The sequence below is a fragment of the Hakea prostrata genome, chromosome 1 (genome assembly GCF_041222555.1).
Source record: "Hakea prostrata isolate BN-2017 chromosome 1, UWA_Hpros_2, whole genome shotgun sequence".
Classification (NCBI taxonomy): Eukaryota; Viridiplantae; Streptophyta; class Magnoliopsida; order Proteales; family Proteaceae; genus Hakea; species Hakea prostrata.
Genome location: NC_142600.1, coordinates 6,153,509 through 6,173,504, shown reverse-complemented (window position 1 = coordinate 6,173,504; position 19,996 = coordinate 6,153,509). Strand labels below are relative to the sequence as shown.

The 19,996-nt window shown below is 38.6% G+C and overlaps 1 protein-coding gene across 1 annotated transcript; it reads left to right on the top strand.

Annotated features, from left to right (window-relative positions):
- Positions 1-321: 321 nt before the first annotated feature.
- LOC149026980 (T-complex protein 1 subunit theta-like) lies at positions 322-19,511 on the top strand. The gene is made up of 13 exons (XM_089157690.1): positions 322-663; positions 1,260-1,522; positions 1,623-1,769; positions 1,845-2,006; positions 6,538-6,615; positions 7,910-8,043; positions 9,187-9,259; positions 9,337-9,414; positions 9,539-9,661; positions 9,787-9,881; positions 16,651-16,860; positions 18,855-18,912; positions 19,018-19,511. The coding sequence occupies exons 1-13, from the start codon at positions 516-518 to the stop codon at positions 19,081-19,083; spliced, it is 1,635 nt and encodes a 544-aa protein (XP_089013816.1). The 5' UTR covers positions 322-515; the 3' UTR covers positions 19,084-19,511.
- Positions 19,512-19,996: the final 485 nt, after the last annotated feature.

Below are 19,996 nucleotides of genomic sequence, written 5' to 3'. Positions count from 1 at the left end.
TTGCAGAAGGAATAAGAGATGTTTACAGAGAGAAGAGATGGAGAAGAGAAAGGGAACGCTGTAATCCACATGAAATGGAGATGGAGAAGAGAAAGGGAATTCAAAACCCTGGTCGAAGAATGGACCCTCACCAGAGTACCGTTGTAAGAAGAGACCCAAATGTTTGGAGATTTCGAAAAGGAAGAAATACAGAAAAAGCGATTGGATCGGAACTGATACAAATAAACTGGACTGTACCGATATTTGTTCGTATCGGCTGAGAGCTTGAGACCGACACCATATATCATTTTCACGTGCTAGACCCTAGAATCACTTTCGCGGGTTGCTGGAAATTTGTCTAAAATCGTCTCCTTTTCTTCCTTTTGGTTTCCGAAGGACCATCGACCTCACTGTATCACTCTTCTAACTTTAAGTGCGGCAGTAGGGGTCGGTTTTTCCACTTCTGGGCTTCTTTGGCAGCCGCCGCAAGAAAGACCTACGAGTTCCGGTCGTAGAGATTCGTTTCTGCTTCGAAAATGGGGTTTCAGATGCAACCATATGGTATTCAAGGGATGCTAAAAGAAGGGCACAAGCATTTCTCCGGGCTAGATGAAGCGGTCATTAAGAACATCGATGCCTGCAGGCAGCTTTCCAACATCACTCGAACGTCTCTTGGTCCCAATGGTAGTGATTTCCACCAAATTCTGGTTCCGGGTTTTATTTGTTGATTTTTTTGAACTCGTGTATGATCTGGGATTTGCTGGTGTTGCTGCATTTCGTATTAGGGATTTCGATTCACTGTATTTTGGATTCACGAACTAATTGTTACTGATTAGACTAGGTTTGTGGTTCGATAAGGCAGTTAACTTTGAATGATTGCTACTTTGTGGTAGCCGTTCACTTCGGTAATTTAATCAGGAGACTTGGCAGTTTCTGGTTTTTCTCATTTTTAAAGTGCATAAAACAGAGGAATTAACGTTTCAATCCTACAAAGAAAACCTCTGGCCTAAGCTTTTAGTGTTTTTAAGATGTATGATTTGTGAGTTTGCCCATTATGGGTACCAAATCCAATGCGACATTTTTTTCTTTCTTTCTTTCTTTCTTTTGTATTTCCGAAAATACTGCTTATTGGAGCTTCCTGTGAACTGTGTTTTTATATTTCAATTGGTTGTATGGTTCCTTGCCAGTGCACATTTACTGTTTCTTCTAATCCGTCTTTTATCTACCTAGGTTTAACATGACAATAAGTTGGGTTAATGTTCTTCCGTGATATTGTTTAGGTATGAATAAGATGGTGATTAATCATTTAGACAAACTATTTATCACAAATGATGCTGGAACTATTGTGAATGAGCTTGAGGTTCAGCATCCGGCAGCCAAGCTTTTAGTGCTAGCTGGAAAGGCACAGCAGGAGGAAATTGGTGATGGAGCTAACTTGACAGTATCTTTTGCTGGGGAACTTCTCCAAAATGCAGAGGAGCTTATCAGAATGGGTCTGCATCCTAGTGAAATTATTAGCGGATACACAAAGGCAATCAATAAGGTTGTGCTCATAGTTTATGCTTAGTTTTTTAATACTATTTGTGGTGTCTGGTGAATGGCTCGCTTGTCTCTTGTCTGAATTATGCCTCTTTGATTGTCAGACAGGTGAAATATTAGAGGGTTTGGTGGAGAAAGGTTCAGAAACGATGGATGTGCGGGATAAGGATCAAGTAGTTTCCCGGATGAAAGCTGCTGTTGCTAGCAAGCAATTTGGACTAGAAGATATATTGTGTCCCTTAGTTGCTGATGTAAGAATTAGCTGAATATTTTTCGTTAGTCATTAAGGTAGTAATGCTGCTAATGTTATCATCTCCTTCTTCAAGGCATGCATCCAGGTTTGCCCCAAAAACCCAGCGAACTTCAATGTGGATAACGTCCGTGTAGCAAAGCTTGTTGGAGGAGGTCTGCACAATTCTTCTGTTGTTCAGGGCATGGTCTTGAAGAATGATGCTGTCGGGACAATAAAGAGAGTGGAAAAGGCCAAGGTATGCTTAAATCCATTGTTTAAATATATGCTTCTTCCCTTAGGTGATGCTTATGAATTGCTGCAGTTAGATGCACATGGATTTTTCATGTGGCTTCCGTTGTATGGTCTGGTGATTTTCCCTTTGATAAAGTTTCAGCAACAACTCATTAATTTAATTGGAAGTACAGGATAATATTTGTGGCCAAGTCAAGACTGTATGAAAAGCATCAAGGAAACCCTACCTTAACAAATGCCACTTGCAAGAGCATCCCCAACTAAAAAGTAAAACAAAATTTAACATCAGAAGAATCGAAGGACTGATTACCACTGGATATGTTGACTAAACCTTACCGCTTATGAGTAGCTGATAATATCTTCACTGATGCTGCTAAATTGCTGGGGACTTTGACTTAAGTGGATCTCTTTCATAACCAATTCCTTGGAGATGGCAACAAGCCGACAACAACAAGCTGCCTTGTCCCAACTAAATGGGGTCGGCTACATGATTTCTTGCCTTTCAATTAGATCTGTTTGAGGCCTTACTAGATATATGGCCTAAGCTATGCATATCTTTTTTCACCACTTATTCTCTTAAGGTCATCTTAGGTTTGCCCTTAGCTCTTCTAATTCTATTAAGCTGGATTAAATCACTTCTTCATACAAGGGTATTTATGGGCTTGCAACTTTCTTGTAGCTTATCACTTATTGGAGTTACTCCCAAACCAGCTCTAATATGCTCATTCCTTATCTTATCCTTCTTAGTTTTGCCACTCATCCATCTTAGCATCCTCATTTTTGCTACATTGATGTTATCTATATGATGCTTTTTAACCACCCAACCCTTTGCACCATACAATTCCTTGGACATGGGAAGTGATAACATTAAATCAAAAGAATTGGCTGCAAAGCTGCAATGCAACTGGAGAGTGTAAGAGAAATTCACTTGAATGGTTCTTGTAAACCAATAGATATGTATGGACAAAAGAAACAAGTTGATTAGATAGTTGATTGGCTCTAGGCTGACAGACTACACATTTTTCAAACTTATTGGATGTAGAATCTAAACCTGAAATAGATTGAAAAGGAGAACATGAAAGCCTTTTTCCAACGATTGATGACCCAAATGAAAATGTATTTGATGAGGTGATGCCACACTCAAACACTCCATGAATGAAGTATCCTCGAGCAGGTATAATCCATTCCACCCCACCCTTTATAAAACAGAAGGTCCTAAATGACACGAAAATTATACATAGTTAGAGGTCTTGTAGGAACTCTTTTATTGAGACCTCAAGACGAGATCATGCGTTACCAAAAAAATACGACATCTCGGGTGAGTTCTTGTCAACTCAAGATTTTGGTTCAACTCAGTCTTTATAAATACCCCATTTAGGTCTAGACGATTTGAGATATCTTAATCTCAACTCAGTTTTGACCTATCTCGACACTTTGCTGGTTTTGGTGTTTTAGTTAGATTTTTCATTGGAATCTTTGTTGGATCTACTAAATTTTGAAGTCAGTCTTGAAGCAAAGTGAGTGTTTTTACAAGCCACTTTTTTTTTCCTCTCAAAAACTATGTTCTACACTTATAGAGGTGGTGCTGGTGCTGGTGGAGTAGAAGTTGGAGGAGTTGCTTGGTCATTGATTTCACTCATGACTCTCATGTTGCAACTTAGAAGTACACTGATGTTGCAATGTGAATATGTTTGATGTATTATTTTTCTATAGAACTTGCTGTTTTCATTTATATTAAGTAATGCTTGTTTCATGTCTTATGAGGCTGCGCCTTGAGTATATCAGTTTCAAAGTTATGATTGAGTTAGAATTCATATATACGCTTGTTTTCTCACAAATCTAAGGCCACTAAAGTGATAAGGAGGCCTAAAATAGGATGAATACCAAATTCCAGCCCAAATTGAGCCCTAATACCTGCTAAGATGTGCCCTAGAGTTGGGTCGAGTTGACTGGGGATGTTTACCAGATCTTAGCCAAGATCTTGGATTTTTGAGGGACCAAGATCCTTGTCGAGAGCGGGATCTCAAACCATGGAATTGGAAATAAATTTACAAATCAATTTTGAGTTATGTAACCTTAATGATAGAAAAAAGGTTAAAAAGAAACTCAGGCAAATAAACAACAAAAGAGAAGGACAAAGGAGTGGATGATAGTGCTTGTACCCATGACTTCAGCTGAAGGACTATCAAGTAAGGTGACACTAAAGGACAATGCATAAAAGAGGGAATATGTTTGAGACTCCAGTTGTGAAGTAGTCAAAATACATTCAATTGCATTACCTGTCTTAACAAATGTAGCAGTACATTGCCGGGATAACTGAGAAATCTGAAATTGGGTAAAGCGAGAATTATCCTCATCAGACATCTTTAGTTTCTTGGTCATTCAGTAATGTTGGTCATGATCAATTATCACCGACTTGACAATCTTTTTCTGTTGTTGAAGTAGATGATTTCTTCAAACTTCTTTGTAATGCAGTTGGATGATGGAGACACAACCTCACTAATGACATTCTTTGATCATTCTGGCATTTCAACAAACACATGGAATTTAGTTGCAAGTGTGAAATATGCACCAAGATGCAGAGAAATGATCAAAACACTGGAAAAGTCAATCTGAACTGAAACCCTGAAGTCTGTTTCAACCTTGAGCCAATGTAGAGATAGTAAATCCAAGAAGGTCTTGGGTTCAAACGCCTGTCCCTCCACACCCCCCCCCCCCCTTCTTTTTCTTCTCCCATCCCTTGAGCCTATGGGCCCCTAGTTTTTGTGATTGGTTTGATGATGGCCGAAAAAAAGAAAACCTTTGAAGGTGGATGCATTCTCAAGACCTTGAAGCAAGCTTGTCTTGAGGATCAATCTGCAGCAGTCCAGCTACTTTGCCTGATAGATGTCACTTCAAAATATCTGCTGCAAAAGTCAATCTAAGATTCTGACAATTATTCTAGATGAAAGCCGTATACTTGAACCCCAACCCGGGAATTTCTAAAACTTGATTTAATCTCACTTGGATGCATCCTTTACTCCATAAATCATCAACAGCAAAGGAGGCATAGTTCTCAATCTTCAATCATGAACTATTCTGTAAATAGTCCAAAAATGCAGCATAATGTGTTTCACCCCTTCAAACAAAAATTTAAGGAACTGTCAGAACTCGAACTGCAATGGATCAATCAATGATGATTGAAACCTTCAAAGGAAAGAAACAAGATAATAGGAAAAATGTAGCAGTCCATAGAGATCTCCTTCTGTAGATTGCTGTTTCTGGCCAATATGTTGATACATCTGCAACTGAAACAAAGGACGCTGTTCTAATTCAAAGTGCTGAACATGTTGGTTTTTGTGGCCCTCTTTTGTACCTTAAAAATTAGGAATTATTACTTTTGCCCCATGTGCTATAGTAGTATAGCCTAATTACTAGTTTATCCCCTACATTTTTTTAAATTACTAATTCAATCTTAGATTTTGCCTGTAATTACTGATGCCCCTTGCCGTTAAGTTCTGTTAATTAGGTAATGACATTGCATCTTTGATTTATCCAAAAGTCCAAAAATAACTTTAAGGCTTTATATTACTAACTTACACTTTATACTAAATTACATTACTACCCTTAGTAGTTAAGAAGAAAAAAAACCTTAATTAAACGATCTTCTTCTCTAATCAAAATAAAATAATAAAATCTCGTTTTCTTCTCTTCCTCTCAACGATCCTAAATCCAACTCCTTCCCTTCTCTCACCCTAGATGAAGCCCAAAACCAAGACTAAATATAGGGTAATTAAAAAAAATTCCTTATTTTTTAGCTTTTATTTATTTATTTTCCAATTTGGTGCTATTTTTTAGTTTGTGTTACTTTCCAATTTGATGTTATCGATTTTAGGAAGTTCCTACTTCCAATAGGTTTTTATTTATTCACTTTCTAATTTGACTTCATCAATTTTAGGAAGTTCTTACTATTGATAGATTTTTTTTTTTGGGGGGGGGGGAATCCAAAGTGAATAAGAATTCAAGTTTAAAATTAGTATTTCATTTGGTCTTTTCTAATGAGGATAATATTGGTTTTGGTTTTCTAATTCTAAAAGAGCAAATAGACATTAAACATCCAACCATAACAGTGTCTTAACACTGCTAGAACAGAAGGGGGCGACAATAATTTCATAAAGAGTAAGGTCCTTTTAGTAATTGAGCTATAATACAGGGGACGATAGTGATTGTCCCTAAAAATTTTATTTCTTATAGATGAATTCTTCTGCCAGGTGAGCAATCTGTATGAGCTATACTGATGCTATTGTTCTTTTCCTCTTTTGCTTTCTTTATGTCACTAGTCGTAAGGAGGGGGAAAAACCTGATAGTGTCATGCTTGCATGAGTTTTAAGCATTTCTTAACTAAGACTCAATTTTAGTAGTTATCTCTAATGGATTCTTTTGGATTGCAAGCAATTTTTAGTAGATAATAACCTATTATTGATGCTTCCTTCTGTAGATTTCTGTTTTTGCCCAAGGTTTTAATAATAATATATTATTGATGCTCCCTTCTGTAGATTGCTGTTTTTGCCCAAGGTGTTGATACATCTGCAACTGAAACAAAGGGCACTGTTCTAATTCATAGTGCTGAACAGGTTGGTTTTCATGGCATTTGTTGGTATAATTCTAAAATTGTTATTCAGTATAAATGAATTGTTCTGCCAAGTAAGCAATTTGGTATGATTTATGCTGATGCTGGTATGAGTTATGCTGATGCTATCTATCTTTTCCTGTTTTGCCTTCTTTATGCCAGTAGTCATGGGAGAGGAAGAAAACCATATTTTCAAGCATTTTTTGGACTAGGACTCTTGTTTTTCATTTTTGTAGCTACCGCCAATGATTATTTTGGATTACAAGCAATTTTTTTCTGCATTAACTTGATTGTTTTGACATAACTCATTCATGCTTTAGTTTTCTATGCACAACCTGTCGATTTCAGTCTTACTTGCCATGAATGAAAAAGTGAGGCATATCTGGATTTTTCCCTTTACATTTTCTGGAAAGACATTGGAGTTCCCTTCAATTGATGGTGGTGTAGTCTGGTGCTGGAAGAGGAGTTGATTCATAATTTGCAGTTATTTTTATTTAAATATCATCTTGATTCTTTATCAACATAGGTTATTATTTATCCACCTCATTAAACCCCCCCCCCCCCAACCAAAAAAAAAAAAAAATAAAAACAGGGTTTTAAAACTGTTTTTAACAAAATAAATTGAAGAAGATTTTTACCTGTAAAGTGAAGATGGCAAGTGTTACCAAAGGACATTGTTCATGTGAACAGTAGTGTGTACAGTGTTTTGGCCTCTTTTTGGCTCTTCTAGAAGACCAGCTAGGGTGATTGGGCTGGCTTGAGCTGGCCTTGTCTTGCACTGGTTCATTTGGTTCTAGTTTCATGGTCTTCTTCTGTCCAGCCTTTGATCCTACATCAATTAACAACAACAAGCCTTGCCCCAACTAAATGGGGTCCACTGTCCTACATCAATTAGCATGAAGTAAAAGAAACTTTAGGGAGGATGAGAATTGGCTAGATAGACCTGGATGAGGTCCTGAATCCCGATAGAAGTTTGGAAGAAATTCAAAAAATTTGCTGACTATTTTGGTTAGCCAAGTCGTATATTTGCTAGCTTGCTGAGTTTTTGAGCTATGATGACTACCCATATGCCTAGTCTTTCTTAGCTGCTTGGCCATGCTGGCTATGAAGATTGACTGATATGTTCCTGGTGGTGGTGCTATAGTAGGGAGAAAATGTATTGCATTCAATCTTTCTTCCATAATTGAACTGCTAGAAACAATGCATGGGCCTTTTGGGTTTCTTTTTTCTGTATTATTTTTTCTTAACCTGACAAGGACAAATTGTGGGAGTTATTTGTTTCCTGTGTAATCTTTTAGCTGGAGAACTATGCAAAAACAGAGGAAGCAAAAGTTGAGGAGCTTATTAAAGCTGTCGCAGACTCTGGAGCTAAAGTTATTGTTAGTGGAGGAACTGTTGGGGATATGGCATTACATTTCTGTGAGCGCTACAAGTAAGCAAGTCTTTGCCTTTTGGAAATTCTTTACAGACTCTTGTCTATGATTTACTTAGAATAGAGGACTAAATGTAATAAAATCCCTTTCAAACTATGCTAAATTGAGGACTTAAATAGAATGTCTAATGTGTAGCACCTTTTAGAATCATATTTGGGCCTCAAATTTAAACCCATCAATGGAAAATTTAGGGAACTATGTCATTGTTTAGTGACTTAAGAGCACCATTATACCTGGTTGATCGTGGCTGTGGTTTCCAGCCATAGTGGGAGAAGATAATGAAGGAAGCAGGTAGTAAAAGAACAAGAGAAGAGAGCAGGTGGAAGTTTAAATGAAGAACGGGGAAAAGAAAAAGAGGGTGGAGGAGAGAATGAACAATATATGTGGTGGTTATATATACCCTGAACCAGGTTGATTTTCTGGGATTGCCCATCACCATGAAAGAGAGCATAAAACTTGGTATTTAACACACAGATTGATGTTTGTAAAAGAAATCTCGTTGATTGATTAAATAAAAATCAGGAGTCCAGTAAAAGCTTTCGCTAATTTTTCATCTTTCCAACTCATGTCAGAACCATGATGCATCTGGTCGGTGAGGATAAAGAGTAATGGGGTTCTCTATAATCTTCCCAACTATAATACATACTTCTTTTTTTTTGGATGAATGTATAATTATATTAAGGACAAGACAAGAAAAAGAAAATTACAAGGTCTTTAAGAGGAAGACCGAAAGGAGGAGCTAAGACCTCAGGAGACAACAATGAATCTGTTCCTTGGGGTATCATCAACAGGGGGGTGGGGGAGTGCTAACAGTCTAGAGGAAATATCAAAATAGATGGCATTCCAAATCATGTCTATAGAGCGGGATTTGGAAGTCCATCTTTGAAGATTGCACTCCCACCAAAAATGATGAACGGAGGCACAGAAAAATTATAATACATACTTCTTGTGGGTGCAAACATGATATTTTAGTTTGAGCTGTTGACTTTGGAAGTTGCATATGTCAGGATTGTGGTCTTATAGTTGTGTATATTTTCTACTTGTTTTCCTTATCTATTTTTTCTTGATTAGTTCCTTTCCTTTATTAAATAATATGGCTAGCTGAAAGGAAAGGTACTGAGTTTGACATTGTTTGATTACAGACTCATGGTCTTAAAGATCAGCTCAAAGTTTGAACTAAGACGTTTTTGTCGTACAACCGGCTCTGTTGCAATAGTAAGTACATCACCAATTGGTTTTATACGAATTTCTCTTAATTCTCCCCTAATGCAGTTTAATCATCTTGTCCTCAGCTCAAGCTTAGCCAACCCAACCCTGATGATTTGGGATTTGCTGATTCTATTTCAGTTGAGGAAATTGGTGGTGTTCGGGTATGATGCTTAGACCTTCCATTGTAGCGGCACCTTGATTGTATTTGTTCTTGTCCTTTTCTATCGTTGCTAAAGACTTAATACTTCCCTTTAACTGCTAATGAGCATACTTTTAACCTCACAGGTCACTGTTGTTAAAAATGAAGGCGGTGGAAACTCAGTATCAACAGTGTTACTACGAGGAAGCACCGACAGTATATTAGATGATCTTGAGAGAGCAGTTGATGATGGTGTGAATACTTACAAGGTATTCTTTGGGGAAAACTGTAATTCAAATTCTTCGCATAGGTTAATCTTAATAAAATTAAAATGTTAGTTCAGTAACGTTTCTTTTGGGTGCCTTATGAGATCAGTCTTTACCTCTCTCCTCAGGCAATGTGTAGGGACAGCCGTGTTGTTCCTGGGGCCGCAGCAACTGAAATAGAGTTGGCAAGAAAACTTAAGGAGTTTTCTTTCAATGAGATAGGGTAACTCTCTCTCTCTCTCTCTCAATCAATTACATCCACTATCCCTGAAAGGAAAAAAAAATTCATTTGCAAACGTATCCCTACTGTTAAGGTTTGGGGTTAAGTGATGATTTCATCACTAAACAAATATTCTAGATACCAATTTTATCCTTATTCAGGTGTTTTTCATAATACCGATTTTACACTTCTGTATCTTTTTCTATCTTCCTCCTTAAAGAAGGTCCCAACTGTACATGATCCTTATGAAGAAAGAGAGAAGGCTGAGCATCCCAAACCAGCTTTTGATCCGATCTGGCATTGACCACAATGATAGTTCTCTTTCTCTCACTTAGAAGGAACGATGATGGCATGGTTCTCTTTTTCTATGACCCAGAATGACATCAGATTGAATAAAATCATCACTGGCAATCAAAGTATGATCTCCTTCAGTTTTTGAGAGGTGCACAGCTGGTATGGTCAATAACCATAACTGCAGGATCCTCATCAACCTTTTTTTTTTTTTTTGGATAAATAAATAATTATATTAAACAAAGAGAATAGAGGAACAAGGTCTTTAAGTGGAAGACCGAAAAGAAGAGCTATGATCCCAGGAGACAACAATAAATCTGTTCCTTGGGGTATCATCAACAGGGTGTGGGGGGAAGCTAATAGTCTAGAAAATACATCAAAATAGATGGCATTCCAAATCATGTCTGAAGAGCGGGTTTGGAAGTCCATCTCCTAAGATTGCGCTCCCACCAAAGGTGGTGAATAGAGGCACAAAAAACTAGCTTACTAATCCGATCGCATATGGAAGAGCCTGAAAAGTTTCTCACAATCCAAGACTAATCACGAGCAAAACCAAAAGATCGTCTTGAAGGGGGCCAAATGGAAGCCAGGGCTTTTCCCCAGATAGATCTGGAGAAAGGGCAGGAAAAGTAAAGATGCTCAAGGTTCTCTTGGTCGGTCCAACAGAGGGTGCAATTGGGGTTAACTGGGATATGACGGCTAATATGGAAGGATTGGGTGGGGAGGGCATGGTTGAGGGCCCTCCAAAGGGTAAGGGAATGGCGAGGGATGAAGCCTTTGAACCAAACCTAGGGGGTCCAGATGTAGATGCATTGGCGGCAACGATCAAGATGTGGCCTAAATCGACGAAATCCAATATAGAAGCCAAATCCAAAGATTCCCCGAAATGCTCAATCCTTGGCAACAATAGAATTAGCCCATCATATGAGTACTACTATAAGGTAAGCTTGGGATCGTCTGCAAGCTCAAATCCTCAAAGCTTGCCGAGTCTTAAAGAAAATTGAATGCAACGGTATGTTTGATCAATAGAATGAGCTGCCAAGTAAGGGAGCAATGGGACTAGTGCCATCTCCATTGACACTTCGCACTAAATCAAACTCAAACAAGCAGCAATAGTAGATTTGTGGAGAGAGGAGAGGGGGGGAAAAAACTAAAAACTAACTCTGAAAACAAATTTATTCTCCATGTAGGAAGTAGATTCCAGAGAAAAGTTGAAATAGAAGGCTGAAAACGGGCTCCCTTTGGAAATTTCTCTGTTTTACATTAATAATGCGTCTTGTTGATAAAATTTACAATGGGGTCTAACAGCCCGTCGTGCAAGGTAGAGTTTTACTCCAGCAAGGAGGTCGTAAAGACCATCACGATTGAGACAAATGGCCATTACTTGAGAGCTGGAGATGGCACTCAAACCTCCTCTCAAATCCGTAGGGTTTTCAGAAGAGAATGAGCTATAGATGTGAAGAATGCGAACTCTGCCATCATTTCTAGGGTTTTGGAGCTCCAGGGCTTTGGCTGCTAGCCTCGCTCTGTTACATGGGTCCTAAGTGGTTTAGTAAGGGTAGCCAATTAATATTAAGAAGACACGTAATGGTACTATGGTCGTTTCAATTTCGAACTTAACGGTGTTAACCTTCAGGTTGATTCGTAATTGACTTTTTACAAGGGTAATGGATGGAATTGGTAGCAAGCAAGGTTTAAAGTATCCATAGATACACGATACTAGCCGATATGTATCCATATTGGGTACAACTGAACTGATACGATACATTTGATACATCTCTTTATTGGATTGCACTAAAAATGCATTGATCGGTACAATATAATAATCCATGAGATGATACGCCTCCTAAAATCACTTGACCAATACAATACTCAATGCTGATACTTCAAAAACCTTGGTTGCAAGTCATATAAAGCCCTCAGAAGCCCTCAAAATACTATAGGTCTCCTGCAATAATCCCTGAATGTACAGAGGTTTGTAGTTATGCAGGACCAGGTGTCAGTTTGGTCTGGTTTTAGTTTGGTTTCCTCAGTTTTAGTATGTGTCGTAAGGAACCTGAGACCAATCCATTAAGGATTATTGAGTTTCTTAAGGATTATTGGTTTGGTTCTGGTTGTTATGAGTTAACAGTTTGTAATGGTTTGGATTCAGTGTCTCATTATCAGTTTGGGTTTGGTTTATAACTTTTTTTTTTCTCTTTTTCTTTTCAATTATAGCAGGATTCTGTCACCCCCTTGTTTTGTGGTCTAAAACTGTGAACAACTAACATCACTCCTGGAAACCATAATGCCATAAAATTGTAATCAACCAACAAAGTCTAGAAATGGGCTTGTCGAAATAACTGTTTCTTTATTAAGTTTAGCACTTTAGCTTCTTCTTTTTTTTTTTTAATTTTTTATTGATTAAAAACAATAAAAAATAAATAAAAAAAGAAGAAGAAGAAGAAGAGCTAAAGTGCTAAACTTAGGGTGTAAATATGTTTGGCATATGTTTCAGTCTTCTTTGTTGGCTTTGTTGGGTGCATAGTGTAGAACCTGGACAGATTGGAACCAACCAAGGACTGAGCCAGTGTTGGAGGCCATCTCAAACCAGCCAGCTGGCTCAACTGGAAGGTGCCCTTGATCCACAATTTTGACCGGTCAACCTGGATTGTTACCCTAGGAGGAAACATGAAGATAGGGAGGCAAAACACTGTTCAAGTCACACGTGAACAGCATGACAGCCCATTATTTGGCATATTGGGGATATTCAGAGAGCACTTGTGGCGCCTAAGATCAGTTACATGAAATTTTTATTCTTAGGAGATTTAGAACCTTAGTCTGATTTCCATTTTCATTATTTATGCATGTGGCTGAATCATAAAGCCTAGTAGTTTAATTTTGATTAGTTTATATTTTCTATAAGATTTTATTGTCACTAGTACTAGGTTGTTAGTTTATATTTTCAATTTAGAGAGTTCTTATTTCTTGTGAAGCTTTAATCTATCCATAAATGGGCCATTCAATAGCAATAATAGAGAAGACTTTCAGAGAAATTGCCTTGTGGCCTAGTAACCTCAGTTATGGAGTAAAATCCATGTTCAAGACCTGAGTGATAGCTGCAAGTGAAAGACCCAGGGTTAAGATAGCCCATCCTTGCCCCCGTTCTTCCATCTATTCTTCTTCCATACCCTTGTGTATCCTTTAATGTTCTTTCTTATGTGGGGGGGGGGGGGGTTCTAATTAGTAAATTTTGTCTTTGTTATTGTATTGATCGAGGTTGCAATCAATCTCTTGGTGGGTCATCCGGTTTGAGGCTGATGCATTAGTGCTCATTGGGTAAGCCGAACTAAACCCAATTGCTTGCTAAAATCAAAGCTAAACCCAAAAGGATGAGACTTTGGTTTGATTTGGATTTGCTCGCTTTTATTTTTTATTTTTTTATTTTTTTGAGGGGGGGGGTCCATTATGGTTTCAAGATGGATGTCATGCAGGACAGTCTAGTCTCTAAGAGATCTGGTCTGACTGCTTGGACATCATGGTGGGAATATAATGTGATCACGATTTTGACCCTTGGCCGAAACCCTAAGTGGGGCCACCTAGATGGCTCCAAGAAGCCCCATGAGCAAACCAAACCCCCTAGTAGCAGTATTTAAGGCATTTTCAGCCCCCTTTTATTGCTGGAATTAATTCCAGAATTATTCCTAGAGTTATATTTGGGTTTTACTTCTCAATTTGAATTGTTTTGAGTTGGTTAAGTTGTGGATAAGATAAGACTCTTGTACAAGAAGGGTTCTTATCTTTGAGGAGTTTTGTTTTGATTAGAGTTTGTTTTGAGTTATCTATCAAGCTCTTGGTTATTTTAAACTCTAGCACATGTGCCATTGGAGTTTTAATTAAATACACTTCAGGCATGTGCTTATTAGAGTTTGAGATAACTTAAGGTTTTGTTTTCAGCGTGTCTTTTCAGATTCCAATTTAAGAGTCCAAATAATGTGGTGGGATCCTAGCTTGTTAAGGAATCCCACTTAGTGTTGGAGCCTTTTAGTAGGCTATAAACAAGCCTATTGTTCTTTGTAATTCCTTAAGGCTGCGTTTGTTTGTTGGAATAAAAGTGGGGTGGGAAAATTCTTGAAAAAAGTGTAGATTTCTTACTTTTCCCTTAAATCCCAAAATTGAAGATTGTTTGGTTGCTTGGGGTGGGAAAGTGAGAGACAAGCTTCCTTGAATCAAGGAAACTTGTCTGGTGATATGGCAGCCCAACTTTCCCACCCCAAGCCATTTTAAAACCCCACAAATTTGGTGGGATTTTGTGGAAAATTTTGGAAAAGTAAAAAGTGGGACCCACCACTATCACTTTTCTACAAAATCCTTTCCTTTCCTTTCCTTTCCTTCTCCCTCACCCCACTACACATGGGACCCACATGTTTTTTTTCCCCACCCCTTCCCACCCCACCTTTGCAAACAAACGCAGCCTAAGTCTGATTGAATAAAATTAAAAGTTTTGTGAGACACTGGGTTGTGGTTTTCTTTGGGAGGGCTACGGCAGATTTTTGAGGAGTTCTTCATTAACAATCAGCAATCAATATCAAGTTCCAGCAGTGATTAACAAATTCCAGCATCTTCTTCAAGAACTGCAGCAGCCTACAAGTACAGTAGACCCCTTTCCCCAGCCCCTCCCCCGCCTTTACAAGACCATAACCCCCCACCCCTGCTGTCACAACCCTGACAGCAGCCTCCCTAGCCCCGACAGCCCTTAAACCCCATCCCCAGGATCCTATGACCCTTCATGTTCCTCCCCTGCCTCTCCCTTACCCTGCTGCCGCTTCTTTCCCTCTCTTCTCTTCATCACACCCTTCTTTCCCCTCTGCCGCTTCTTTCCCCTCTTCTCTCTCTGACTCATGGCAACATTACCCCCCCCCCCCCCAAAAAAAAAAAAAAAAAAAAAAAAAAAGAGGATAGAAGATTTCCTAAGAACTTACCAAGAAACTTCCCCTTCTCTTTATCCATCCCCTTTCCATCCTCCTTGAGCCTTCCCCTACCATCCAGATTTGTCAAATCAAATCTTACCCAAAACCCTACCCATATAGATTTTGATAAAATGCTAATTTTTCCTCTTTCAGCAAAAGCCTCAGCACATAATTTCAGATTGACCCAAATCCCTCCTAAGAGATTCCAACAACTTTCTTTGATACCCATTGGCATCCCATAATATTTTTACTTTCTTTGCTGGAAGATTCTGGGCAATTCCTAAATTCTAGGGAATCTTCTCAAGAATCCTATTGGATTTACATCAGAATATGTCAGTTTAAGATAAATTAGAAGATAAGCCAGATTAGGGTGATATTATAGATTTGTGAATGGTTACTTTTCAGGAGGGTACAAGAAAATTTTGGACAAAGGAGAAGCATTTTCATTGGGGGAGAGTATTCCTGGGCCTAAACAGCTCTTCTTGTTTTTTTGGGTGTGGGCTGGGGGGCCTGGAGGTATTGATTATTAATTTTTCCCTTGGAGGGAGGGGCTGGTTTTTTTGACACGCCCCTTTTCTTTTGCTTTTGGTTGTGCTCCTGCTGTTCCCCAGCCCCCAAGCAGGCGTTTGAGCTGCATTCTCAGACTGAGAACACTTCTTCTAGAGGAAAATATTAGTTGATAGTAATGGCAGAGTAGCAGTAGTAGTAACCTAACATAAAATTAGAGGAAATTCAATAGTGCCCAAGGGAAGATGACCCATAAAATTCTCTTTCAAGTCTCTCGAGTCCCATTTATTCTGTTTTCTGGTTGCATTTGGAGAGTTAAGACACTTTCAAAGGCAAAGAAATAACATAAAGACAAACACTCATCTAGGATTTTCCATGCTTTACCCTTGTCTGAGTAAGCTATTATGACTGTTTTAAGAAAGAATAAAATAAGCCAAAATTCTTATGAACCTTGTAAGACTTTATAAATAATCCTATTATATCATAATCCCAAACTAAAACTATTGGCTTAAAGTAACTCTACAACTTCCTTCATTAGTACTATGTGTTTGATCTCCTGAAGAAAATCCAGAATACACTGTTTAGACTTGATACAGGGACTTTAAAATAATTAGAGCCCTCAGGTTGATGCTCCCACATTGAGTAGTCTACTCAGACATTTTTCTGGGGGAGTTCCAACATAAATAAGATAAACCAGATCAAGTGGCAACTGATGGTGCAAATCTTTAACTGCCTGATTTTTCTGCAATAATCCAGAAATGAATCATTAAATAACCTTAAAAACTGTTAGTTTATCAATTTGACAGTCTTCTTACCTGTATTGCCTTCCTTTCAAGGCCACTTCAAGATCATGATTCTGGAAAGAGAGGATGTCTTTTCCTTTCCTTTTGTAGGAAAAGAAGAGAACATGGTTTTTATGAAAAACATGGATACACATGGCTAAGGTTCTATTATTCGTTTATTTTTCATTGATTTATTCTAGCATGGCTTGCGTGATCTGATTAGAAGTTATTCTTCCATTGCAGATTGGATCAGTATGCTATAGCAAAATTTGCTGAAAGTTTTGAAATGGTACCCAAAACTCTGGCTGAGAATGCTGGGCTCAACGCAATGGAGATCATTTCTACCCTATATGCTGAGCATGCAGCTGGAAACGCCAAAGTTGGAATTGCCTTGGACGAAGGTGTCTGTAATGATGCTACAGCTATGAATATTTGGGACCTCTATGTGACCAAGTAAGCTGTCTTTTTTTAATATCCATGTGTTGCTGTGGAACCTTCTTGCATGCTTTGACCATATGTAGTTGATTTTATTTCATCTGCTGATTATAATGTCTGTTGGGGAGCATTTTCTTTCTCCACCATAATGGAGTTCAATAACACGCAATGAATCCTAATCAAAAGCACTGAAACCAATAACACATAATCTCTTTGGGGCCTGATCTTTCTCACGTCCATACACGGTTCAAACTTTACTTTCCCTCTGCTTCTTATATATCCTCCTAATCTTTTTTTCTTACAGTCTCTTCCATTCTAGCTATTGCTTGGTATTAACTGCTGTCAGCTTGGATGCATTTGGGATGATTTTCCTGGGATGTTAGTTGAAATGATTTATGTAGCTAAGTTTTGTAGTTGTAACTTGTAACACTAGATATTGAAGGATGTAGATCAAGGTTAAAACTATGTTGTGCTGTAATTTTTGGTTGAACCACTTAATGATGTATCCAGGGTTTGGACGCCCCCAAAAAGAGCATGGAAAGGCGCCAAGCCTATTTGGATGAAGGCCCAATCAAGGGGGGGCCGAATCTAATCTAGGGGCAAAATAGTCATTTTAACCCCTAGTTTGAGTAGTCTTAGGTTGCTTTAAATTCTGAATTTTTTTTTTCTATTTTATTTTGTTGGGAGTCTTAGTTATTGAGTCTGAGTTGGTCCTTGTTTGCAAGTTGATTTGTTAGGCTAGTTTAATTAGTTTAGGTTGCTTGGCAACCAAGCAACCTATTTCGAGTCAAGAGTCTTTTGTTTAGGCTATAAATAGCCTCTTTCACTTTGTGATTTTCAGATTGGATTAATGAATGAATGAATAGGGTTTGAGAAAATTTGACTTAGGAACTCGTGGGATCCCTGGGAAGGTGAGCTGTGGTTGGAAATTCCAGCAAGCAATAACCTTCAAGTACAGTTCTAGCACTTCAACAGCAATCCACAAATAAGTCAGACCATCCCCCCCTCTGTCCACAGCCTTCCCCTTCCCTTTCCCTTGATCTGAAACCCTAGAATCCTTGCCCCCTGCAACCGTAGCTTCCCTGCCCCAATTCCCCTTTGTTTGACCTAGATTACCACCCTAACCCCATCGCAGACCCTTGCTGCCCCTTCCCCCCATTAAATCCTCCAACTACAGCCCCTTTCCAAGCCCTAGGAACCTCCTTCTTTCTTCCCACGTTTGCAATCCTAACCCTCTTAGGAAACCCATATTCCCAGCCCCAATTGGACCCTTTTTACTTCCCTTTAGGTTGCTCTTAAGCCTAGAATACAGTCCTACTCTTATTTCCCCCAATACAGCCCTAGCTCTGGAGTTTAAACAAAAAAAACCAACACCTCCCCACAATCCCGTCCATTCCAGTACTGAAACCCTAGTTTGAAATTTTTGTGCAATTCATCTTCTCCATTGAAGTTGCAGAAAATTTCTGATTTTTCCAGATTTTCTGAAATCTAATTACTTCAGCCAACTGTCCAGATCTGCCCTAAGTCTTCTAAACCCTTGACCTAAGTCTGAAACTATCAAACTAGCAAACCCTAAGTCCACAACCAGCCCATCTGAAACTCTAAACCTAGTCCTAATTAGTCTAGGACCAGATCTCAAGTCTGAATTCTGAATTCCCTTATCAATTTCAGATCTGAAATTAAACTCCAGCAGCTTTGAAATCCCTTTTAAACCCTAGCCAAAATTTCGAAGACTCCTAACTAGCTGCTGCAACTTTAATTAGAAGATCCTGAAGATGACCCAAAACCTGGGATTACATCACTTAATCTATGCCTCATATTTCCTTGTTTCCCTATTAAAAAAAAAGCACATGCAGTTCCACTTTGAAGATTATTTCATAGAAGAATGAGCATCACATACTTAAGATTTTCTATGTATAAAGACTTTCTGCTTTTTGTACATTAGTATGTAGTTCTAAATACAGATTCTTCTGGGAAGTTTATTCAAATATATTTGTTGTGCTTTGTTGCAGGTTCTTTGCTCTTAAATATGCTGCAGATGCTGCCTGCACTGTTCTTCGGGTAGACCAGGTAACGGCTTGTTACTTTGAGTTTAATGGCTTTCACTGTGTAGGCATACAATGCAGATGTTGGTATATCCCCTCCTAAAATCATTTCCACTTGCTTTGTTTGCAGATTATAATGTCAAAACCAGCAGGTGGCCCAAAGAGAGATCCAGCTGCAGGAATGGATGAGGATTAGCTCCTCAGTTATTAGTTTATTTCAATTGTTGCAAGAGTAACTTTACGGGCATGTTTTCTGTAGAGCAATCCTCTAGGTTTCTTTTTCGTTGAGTTCTACCATGTGATGAAAAGTTTTGATTGTCCGACAGAAGAAAGATAAACTTCCTTGCAAACTTACACTTTTGAAATTCTTTTTATGAGAATTGGTGATCTGCCATTCCGTGTATGGCTTGTCATTCTTGTAACCTATAGTCAATATGACTTTAGCTGCAGTGAAATTTTGTGTTGCTGATTTGCGAAGAATTTGTGATCTGTAATCAATTATTTTTTTCTATTTGCAAAGCCAATCAATTCAAGGAGAAATAGAAGAAGAAGAAGAAGAAGAAAGAAAAAAATTTTACCCATACATCCTTACAAGCCTACTCGACTTCTCCATGATGAATCCGGATCATCACCCCCGATAGGGAGCACCGACGTTTTTTCCACCACAAAAATGGTGGGGCCCACCACTGAAAATATTAAAAAAAACAATTAAAAAAAAAGCCCTCCCATCATCACCCCTGGGCCCCCCTTATTTTTTGTGGTGGTAAGCCGTCGGGGAGCACAAAGCGATAGGGTCGCAGATCCAGACTCCTCCATGATGGCTCAACCAGCCTACCATTTAACAATGCGTGCAAAATTACCTCAGATTGAACAAATAGAGAGTTCTCTGTGCTTGAAAATATGCAGCAAGACAGGAAGAAACTCCCATGGCCAGTGTCCCTTCTGTGGATTAGGTACTAATACCTCCAGCAGCTGAGAATTTGCCCCTGGACTCTCTATTTGCCACCAAATCCAAGCTTTCCCTACTGCCGCTTTGAGTTCTTGTAAAAACTGATTTCTCCCGAGCTTTGTATCCTATCAAACCTTAATCAATCCCCCAAAAAATAAGC

What these genes read in the sequence shown, in the direction of transcription:
- LOC149026980 (XM_089157690.1), top strand. Translation starts at nt 516, where the DNA reads ATGGGGTTTCAGATGCAACCATATGGTATTCAAGGGATGCTAAAAGAA. An exon ending in ATGGTGTGAATACTTACAAG is followed by an intron (nt 9,662 to 9,786) that starts GTATTCTTTGGG and finishes CTCTCTCCTCAG; the next exon opens with GCAATGTGTAGGGACAGCCG. An exon ending in TTTTCTTTCAATGAGATAGG is followed by an intron (nt 9,882 to 16,650) that starts GTAACTCTCTCT and finishes CTTCCATTGCAG; the next exon opens with ATTGGATCAGTATGCTATAG.